Source organism: Arachis hypogaea, chromosome 12 (genome assembly GCF_003086295.3).
Source record: "Arachis hypogaea cultivar Tifrunner chromosome 12, arahy.Tifrunner.gnm2.J5K5, whole genome shotgun sequence".
Lineage (NCBI taxonomy): Eukaryota > Viridiplantae > Streptophyta > Magnoliopsida > Fabales > Fabaceae > Arachis > Arachis hypogaea.
In genome coordinates, this window is record NC_092047.1 from 112,475,483 (window position 1) to 112,484,416 (window position 8,934).

Consider the following 8,934-nt stretch of genomic DNA (forward strand, 5'->3'; position numbering starts at 1 on the left):
AAAAATGCGAATATCGTATCCGATCCGATCTGATGAGTGCAGTGCGAATCGGATAAAATTTTAGGCTATATCCGATCTGATCCGATCCATGTGCAGCCCTAAGGAGGAAGAAGGCGGAGGAACGTGAAAGAGAAGGCGAAGAAGAAGAAGAAGCTCTGTATGTAAACGAGCGTAAGAAGAAGAAGTTCCATGTATATAAATGAGCGTGAGAAGAAAAAAAAGATGCGCGTATAATCACGCTCTTTTGATAAGAGTAATTTTTATTGGTATTGAATCTACTTAAATAAAAAAATACTTAAATGTGTAGTAACCCTTCGTTAACATATATGATAGGACAACTCAACTAATAAGTGACTATCAAATTATCAAAAATAACCATATGGAGACATACAAATTATTCCCGCCGGAAGGGACATTTATAAAATTAAATTTTCTCTCCTAATAATTTAAGGACATATTTCAATTTGGATGTCTCATAAATACGAATTGAATAAAATTAATAAAATATATTTTTCAATTTTTAAATATAATTATTTTTTATATAGCTAGTGAAACAGCATTGCCTTAGAGACTGTGAACGATCAAAGGCAATCTGGTATATGTTGGATCCTAGTATCTTGGACTCGACGGCTGGTATTGCTCTTGAAGAGTGGTTTCGGAAGGCCTTGGCTAACAATGAGGCGTCCTTTGGTGCAGGGCTTTGGTGGGTATGGAGACATAGGTGCAATGACATATTCAACACTGACAACCCTTGGACAGACCATAAGGTTGTTGCCTTGGCCAGAATTACCGCCAAGGACTTACAGGTTTACAGGAATCGAAGCAATGCCTTTAGGTCTCTCCGAAATTGCCTGTGTTGGGAACCACCGGTAGGCAATAGTTTTAAAGTTAATTGTGATGCAAGCTTGTATATGGATTCAAATTTAGCGGGATTTGGGTGTATTATTAGAGATTCTAAGGGAGATTGGATCTCGGGCTGCTCTGGAAGCATTCCCCCTTGGTCTATAATCAGATGTGAATTATTTGCTGCTTGGAGGGGGCTGGTTTTAGCTTGGGATTGCGGTTTGAGGGATATTATATGTGAAACAGATTGCCTTGACATTCTGCCCATCATGCATGAGCTTACAAGTGGGTATCCATCTGAAGTAACAGATTTGGTTCACAAGATTCAGGAGCTTTTATCTCGTCCTTGGCTTGTTCACGTTGAATGGGTGTCCCGAGAAGCAAATAGAGCTGCGGATTGGATGGCTAAATATGGTGCCAAGAGTAACTCTAATCATGTTATTTGGTCTGAGCCTAGTGTTGATCTCCAACGAATCATCCGCTCGGATTTAGAATAGTTTTTGCTTTGTTTCTTTCCTTGTTTAGTCACCAAAAAAAAAAAAATGAAAACTGGATCAAATTTTCTAAAATGACAAAATAAAAAAGAATTTTATTACTTTTGAATTAAAATAATATGTATTACACATAAAAGAAATTATAAATTTAATGCCAAACTCTCATTTTTTTTTACTTGACTAATTTTTTTTTACTTAAAAAAAAAAATCTTTTTTCTGTAAACAGTCAAACCGACAATATTCATTCAAAATTCACATCTATCCCTCTTCTATTTAATTTCAAATTATAAAAAAAAAAATCTACAATTCAATTTTTTTACATAATTTTAAAAAATAATCACCATTTCTCAAATTCTAGTTTCTTAAAAAATAAAAATATATTTAAAAAAGTTCATTTTCCCAAAAAAAAAAAGTGTTTTTCTCCCAAAAATATGTTTTAAAGGCAAACACACCTTAAATTATATCCCAACAAAAGATATAAAACAGTTAGGATGTCATACACAGTTACTCACAAGCAAGCTAATAAGCTAGAGAATTAATATAAAGAATCCATTTCTATAAAATTAAAAACATAATCTTCATTGTGATGATGATTGCATGGGAATAGCTTGAAGAGGCTTAGCCTTATGCAAACTAAGTCCAAATTTCTCAGACATATCCAAATCCTTTTCCTTTTGTCCATTCTTCACAAGCTTCCAATCATAGCAAAGTAGAAGAGAACCCAACACAGTGTGAACACCTCTATAAGCCAATGGTAACCCAGGACACATTCTTCTTCCAGCACTAAATGGAATTAACTCACAATCATTTCCTTGATAATCAATTCTACTTTCCAAGAATCTTTCAGGTATAAATTCATCAGGGTTTCTCCAAATACTTGAATCTCTTCCTACACCCCATATGTTAATCAAAACTTGTGCATTTTTAGGCACATTGAAGCCACATAATTCAACATCCTCTTTGGACTTGTGTGGTATTAGTGGAAAAGGTGGATGTAAGCGAAACGTTTCTTTCACCACTGCTCTTAGAAAAGGAAGCTTTGAGATATGTTTTTCTTCAATTTGTTGTTGTTCTTTGCCAACAACATCTTCAAGTTCATTTTTTACTTTTTGTAGTTTTTTTGGGTTGTATAGTAACTCTGTCATTGCCCATTCTATAGTGCTTGCTGTTGTGTCTATTCCAGCCACGAATAAATCCTATAATAATCAGTTTGTAAAATACATACATCAAAATCAATAACAATATCTATATACTAAACACTCCTCACATTAGCATAAAAATAGTGTTATTATTAATTATGTATGTATCTGAATTGCATTTTCACTAATTTATATAGACTGGTAAACACTCCTAATATTTATATAAAAAAACTGTTATTATTAATTAATTATATATTTAAATTATTTTTAATTAGACAATAGACTATATTCTAGCTTTTTCATAGTTTTTATATGCATTTTCACTAATTTATATAAAATGATATGTTTAAATCTGTTTTAGTCGTAAATGTGTTATTTATTTAGATTTTGGTTCATACCATTTATATTCAATTTCACTTGCAATGTTATATAAAGGTCAAAACATATTCCACACACACACTAAAAAGAACAAACTAAGAAAATAAAAAGCACACACACACACACAATAAAAAGAACAAACTAAGAAAATAAAAAGAAATAGAAAAAATTTCCAACAAAAAAATTTAAAGAGACTATGAATATATTTAATCCAAAATTTTTTTTGATTAGTTATATTTAACTCAAAATTATGTTATATATTATTTCTGGAGTTATCAATGGCTAGAGTAAGATAGGATTTAGACTCCACTCTAATTTTATCTGTAGGCATATAATATTTTTAAAACTCAACCTATATATCCTACTTACAGGTTCAGAATTTTTAACCCTAAACCTATCCGCACCCTAAAGTTTTTCACCCGATTCTATTCGATCCTATTCGTAACAAAATCAAACTTTTTTTCAATCAAATACAATATTTAATTATTTTATATTTTATAAACATACTAACAAAACAAAAATATAAAATTAAATTTATATTAAAATTAAAAACAACAAAAATAATCATCAACCAGCATTTACTCCTTGTTAAAAATAAACACAAACAATAATTAAAAGCACTAATTACAAAGAAAAAGTAATTAAAGGCAATAATCATCAATAATGTATTTTGTTTTTCATAATTAAAAATAAAGTTCACCTTTTACTTTAAAAAATTAGCACTCTTAAAAAGAAAACTAACAAAATGAAATAGTTAAGGCAGGGGCCGATACTCACCACAAGTAAATGCAAGACATGGATACGATTGATTTGAGAATTGTCCTCCAACATCACTTCTAACACATAATCTAACACATCTTTATATTCCTTGGTGTCCATTTCTAGACCCTTTAATAGTCTCAATCTTTCTTCTACAATACCATCCAAAAAATTAATCATCTTCTTGTAATATTTGGTCATTCTAGCATGTGCACCTTGTGGATCAATCTTGCGAAAGATTGGGAAGTAATCCACAACATTAGGCTTTCCAGCTTCTTCGGTGATACCACAAAAGATGTCTTTGAATTCTTGAGACTTAGAAGAACCAAATTGGACCACATCTATGGAAAATAAAGTATTTGATATCGAATTCAACACGGTTGTAAAAATAGCCTCACTAATATTCAAAACTTCGCACGTCTCACTTTTTTTCTTCACAAAATCAATCAATTCTTTGACTTTCCTTTGACGAACAACTTGTGTGGAATCAAGTTGTTGTGAAGAGAACACTTTGGTAGCACAAATTTTTCTAAGTATTCTCCATTGAGATGAAGGTTGCATCCATCCCACCGAATATATGTGATGGTCATGAGCTTTAACGGTATCCGGAACAGTTCTATAAGAGAAATTTTGGTCATTTTTATGGAGCACTTCTTTGGCTAATTGTGGAGATGAAATAACAATGGTGGTTAAGTTACCAAGCTTAAGAGTCATTATGGGTCCATAAATTTGAGAAAGCTTAGTGAGTGATTTGTGAGGGTGTTTTCCGAGTTCTAAGATGTTTCCTATGATTGGAAAAGGGTTAGGACCCGGTGGAAGTTTAAGGGATTTTGAAGTTTTGATTACTAATTTGGAGATGAGAGTATGAATGCTTAGCCACATAAAGAAAAATAAAAGAAGTAATATATAGTCCATGATTATGGGATTTTAGATATATTTTGCTCTGGCTAGTCTATGTATATATATGGAACATGCATATGCCTCTTGTTGAGGGTTACATGCCCAACAAATTAAGTGCATAAAACAAAATGCAGGGGACGATTTTTAAATTCGTTAAGGAAAAAATTCAGTAAAAGACTAAAAACAAAACGTGGCCGCTTTGTAAGACGATAAGGCCGTTTTCAATAATAATAATAATTTAAAGACTAAAGTAACAATTAGGTTCCGAAGATTTTAACTTCAGATAAATTAGTCCCTAAAAAAAAGTATCGATTTGGTCTTCCAGAATAGCAAACGGTAGACACATGAGGTCCTTCTATCAATTCATCAACTAAAACCTAACGGTAATGCAGATAATTATTCTGACATGTCTACTATGAAAGATAGTAGTGTAAATAACAAATTTTGGAGCGAAATTTCACTTATTTTGATAGGATTTATGATAAATAGAGAGAAATTGATAAAAGATATATGAAAACTCAAAAAATAATAAATGCTTTAATGTCCAAAATTACATCATTTTTTTGCTCATGTGATAGTAATAAGACATGCACCACTGCAAATAACGAAATATATTGACAATTTAGTTTCGTTTCACACTATTTATTGACAGAAGGACATACATGTCCACTGTTTACTATCTTAGAGGACTTAATTGGTACTTTTTTTAAGGACAAATTAGTCCAAAGTTAACATCTTCGAGGATCTAATTGTCACTTTACTCTAATTTAAATAACCAGTGTCTCTTACTTCTTCTGAAATTGTTATTTTTCTTCGTTACTCCAAAAAAGTCCCTCGCCACTTTTTTTTGTCACGCTTTAAAAACGTGGCCAAAAGGGGATCAATAACCACGCTTTTATAAGAGTGGCAATTGATTAGAGATTTGACATGCTTTTTCTTTTCAAAAGCGTGACCGAAATGAGTCAATGACTATGCTTTTATGCGGGTGGCGATTGATTAGAGATTTGATTACGATTTTTTTGTCACGCTTAAAAAGCGTGGTCAAAAAAGGGTTAATGACCACACTTTTATGAAGTTGGCAGTTAATTAGAGATTTAGCTACGCTTTTTGATGCCATGCTTATCAAAGCGTGACCAGAGAGAGCAACATGCACACTTTGATGTCACGCTTATTAAAGCGTGACCATAGAAAGCAACAGGCACACTTTAAACTGTGTCAATAAAGTTATGTTACGCTGCTGTTTTTAAAGCGTGCCAATAGGGTTACGTTAAACTACTGAGAAAAATAGTTCACTATTATTCACTCTTTTCTACTCATTAAACTAGCTAGTAGCTACTGAGAAAACCCTAATACTAGAGTTTTATTCTTCCAACCATATTCATCGCGCTTCCAACCCTCTTTATCGCTCGTCTAATCCCTCCAATCCTCTTCATCGCGAAACACAGAATTCATTGGGTAACCCTCTCTCACAACCTCTCATTCGGTGCTCCCTCCGTCAACACTCCCTCTGTCAACGCTCCTTCTGTCTCGGCGCTCACTTTCTCTCTCGCAAATTCTCCGTTGTGCTCACTCTCTCTCGTAAGCCCTCAACCGTCGCTCCTCTTTCTATGGCTCAATTGTCGCTCTTCCCTCAAACGTTGCTGTCTCTCCAATAATTACCCTCTTCCGTAACCCTCTGTTTCTCCTTTTGCATTCCCTTCGCGCTGCCAATCTCCATTATCCTTCCTCCATGCCGTGTTCTTGGTAGAAGAGTTGATGAAACAACCACAGCAGAAGCAAGTAACCCTAGTTATGATCTTGCAGGTGATTCTGATAATGTAGACTAGAAGTGATGGCCAACCAGGTCATGTAGTTTTCAATGATTTAATTTTTAATATTTTGTTGCCTATTCCATGCTCTTGCTAGGCTACTATAGAAAATTAGATATACTTTTTCTTTTAAGTCTTTCATCTTATTACCTTGATATGGCTAATTTAATTTGAATTTCACTAATGTAATACTAATTTTTATCGATTAATTTTTTTTAAATGATATTCACAGTTTCAATGTTTTTTATTGCTTTTGGAGCATATTAGAGTACATGTAAAAACACATATATACCAGATTTTTTTTAATTTGATAAGGATATAGTCACGCTTTAAAAACGTGACAATATGTTTACATATAGGTATGTTTAAGAAAGTGTGGTTGTATGTTCCCTATTGGCACACTTTCAAAGCGTAAACAAAACCAAACCAATGAGCATGTTTCCAAAAGTGTGGTTATATGTCCACTTTTCAGCACGTTTTAAAAGCATGACTATAGAGTTGTACATATGGCCACACTTTTAAGCGTGCCAATAGATAAAAGCATGGCAATAAATAAAGCGTCGTGTCAATAGAGCGATAAAAGCATGGCAATTGAGCAATCGAAACGCTTGCGGATGTGACCCTTTAAAAATGTGCCGATAGCTCAAAAGTGTGGCAAAAAACTGTCACTACGCTTTTTCTCACTTTTTGGCATACTTTAAAAGCGTGACAATAAACTGTTTTATTGTAGTGCATCTATTTTTTTCTTCTCAGTTTTTCATTTTTCTTTTCCCAGCTGGTCGTTCTTCTTCTTTGAGTTTTCTCTAGAAAAATAAGAGTTCATGAGAGTAAAAAATGAATGATAGAATTAGTTTTACCGTTTAAGAGTATAATAAAATAGTCAAATTTTACTCCAAACACTTGAAGATATATATAAAAGTTTATGTGATTCTGTTATTTTTGTTACAATATTATTTGAGGAATTTAAAGGAGTAATTTCTGAAAGGATAGAATCTCAAATATTAAAGAGAATAATAAGTGTTTTGTATAGGTATCATACATTAGTATTTGGTGAAATGCAATTCTAAACGAGGTAATTACTGATAAAATAAGCATGCAAAAAAATTTTTCAATTTATCACAAAGGTCGATCACAAAATCCACCATCGAACTATACATTGAGTTTGAGTTGTCTCTAGGGTTGAAGAAGCTAATCCAAAAAACGTAATTTGTAGAATGTTGTGCTGAATATATATTTATTAGTCACATAACTATTTCTCCCAAAACTTTAAGTTAATTGAAAGAAATACATAAATGCTTATATTTTTAAATTTTAATACGCCATCTCAAACAAGAGATAAACTCTTTTTGAATTTATTTAAATTTTTGTATAGACTATTTTTTTGTCTAATTATTTTTTTTGGAATTTATCAAAATCCAACGGTAGATTTTTGGAACATAAAAATTTTAATATTATGCTATAAAACTATTTCTGTAAAAAATTTAAACTGATAAAAGAAGATATATAAATTATTATATTTCTAAAAAAAAAACACATATATATTTTGAAAAATAATACAAAAATTTTATAAAGATGCGAAAACAAAAGGGGAAGAGATAAATAGCGAGTACAGAAAGAGACTTGGACGGCACAGAACATCATCAATATAAACATCATGGTGGCGACGTGACGTTCAAATTGTGTCTACAATTAAAATCTTTCAACGTTCGTACTGAACATGTTTTGTCGCTGTTCTAGAAATCTACACGTGAGGATATTCAATCTTCAACCAATAAAAGTTTTGACGTAGTGTTATTATATGAATTGGCGAGTATATACCCATTTTGGTCCTCGAAGAATTTTAAACTGGACATTTTAGTCTCCAACTAAAATTAATTACTCGATTGGTTCCTAACAATTAATTTTGTCACTCACTTAGGTCTTTTACTCTGTTAACTCTAACGAAGGACAAAATAGTCCCTGATAACTCTAATAAAGAACAAAATTATCTCTGACCTCTTTTTTTGAAAACGACACTGTTATTCCCCAATTTTTATCATATCTCGCATAATTTTAATATTCATACTTTCCTTTTTCACCTTCACATTCTTCTTTTCCATATTTTCCTTCCTCCTCTTTAGCTCCAAGATTAAGCTATGGTGTAATTGTCACACGTATCGCACCTACCTCAACATGTCATGAACCACACACTTCCTAAATCTTTGTTACTAATACATCCACCTCCCCTGCACTTCACTCACCAAAAGCATCCACTTTCACGTCTTCGATAACATCACCTCCAACCTGGACACGTTCACAACATACTCAAGACCAAGTTCCACAACTATTCCAAGGGCACGCCTTTCTCCACTCTCCAGCTAGCAATATAGATTGTTGGACATTAGGACACCATGAGAAGATTCTCCTTCAACATCATATGCAAATTCTCATTTTAAATAGACATCGAGTGCTTCATTCCTTCTTTTCCAGAGTCCAAGTTGGCAGACAGTTTCGACCTCGCATCCAAGCTATCAGTATAACGAGCAATGTCGCCATTGCCGCTCATATGGAAACTGAAGCGATTACTGAACATTGGTTCGGAGAAGAAGCTGAAGGAAGCGATCGGAGTGGTGG

General features: G+C 32.8%; 1 protein-coding gene across 1 annotated transcript; it reads right to left on the reverse strand.

Moving 5' to 3' along the window:
- Positions 1-1,865: 1,865 nt before the first annotated feature.
- On the reverse strand, positions 1,866-4,556 carry LOC112728338 (cytochrome P450 76T24-like). Its single transcript, XM_025778424.2, has 2 exons — positions 3,632-4,556; positions 1,866-2,533 (listed from the first exon to the last, which is right to left on the reverse strand). The coding sequence occupies exons 1-2, from the start codon at positions 4,526-4,528 to the stop codon at positions 1,916-1,918; spliced, it is 1,515 nt and encodes a 504-aa protein (XP_025634209.1). The 5' UTR covers positions 4,529-4,556; the 3' UTR covers positions 1,866-1,915.
- Between the last annotated feature and the right edge of the window lie 4,378 nt (positions 4,557-8,934).

What these genes read in the sequence shown, in the direction of transcription:
- LOC112728338 (XM_025778424.2), bottom strand. Translation starts at nt 4,528, where the DNA reads ATGGACTATATATTACTTCTTTTATTTTTCTTTATGTGGCTAAGCATT. An exon ending in ATGTCTTGCATTTACTTGTG is followed by an intron (nt 2,534 to 3,631) that starts GTGAGTATCGGC and finishes TGATTATTATAG; the next exon opens with GATTTATTCGTGGCTGGAAT.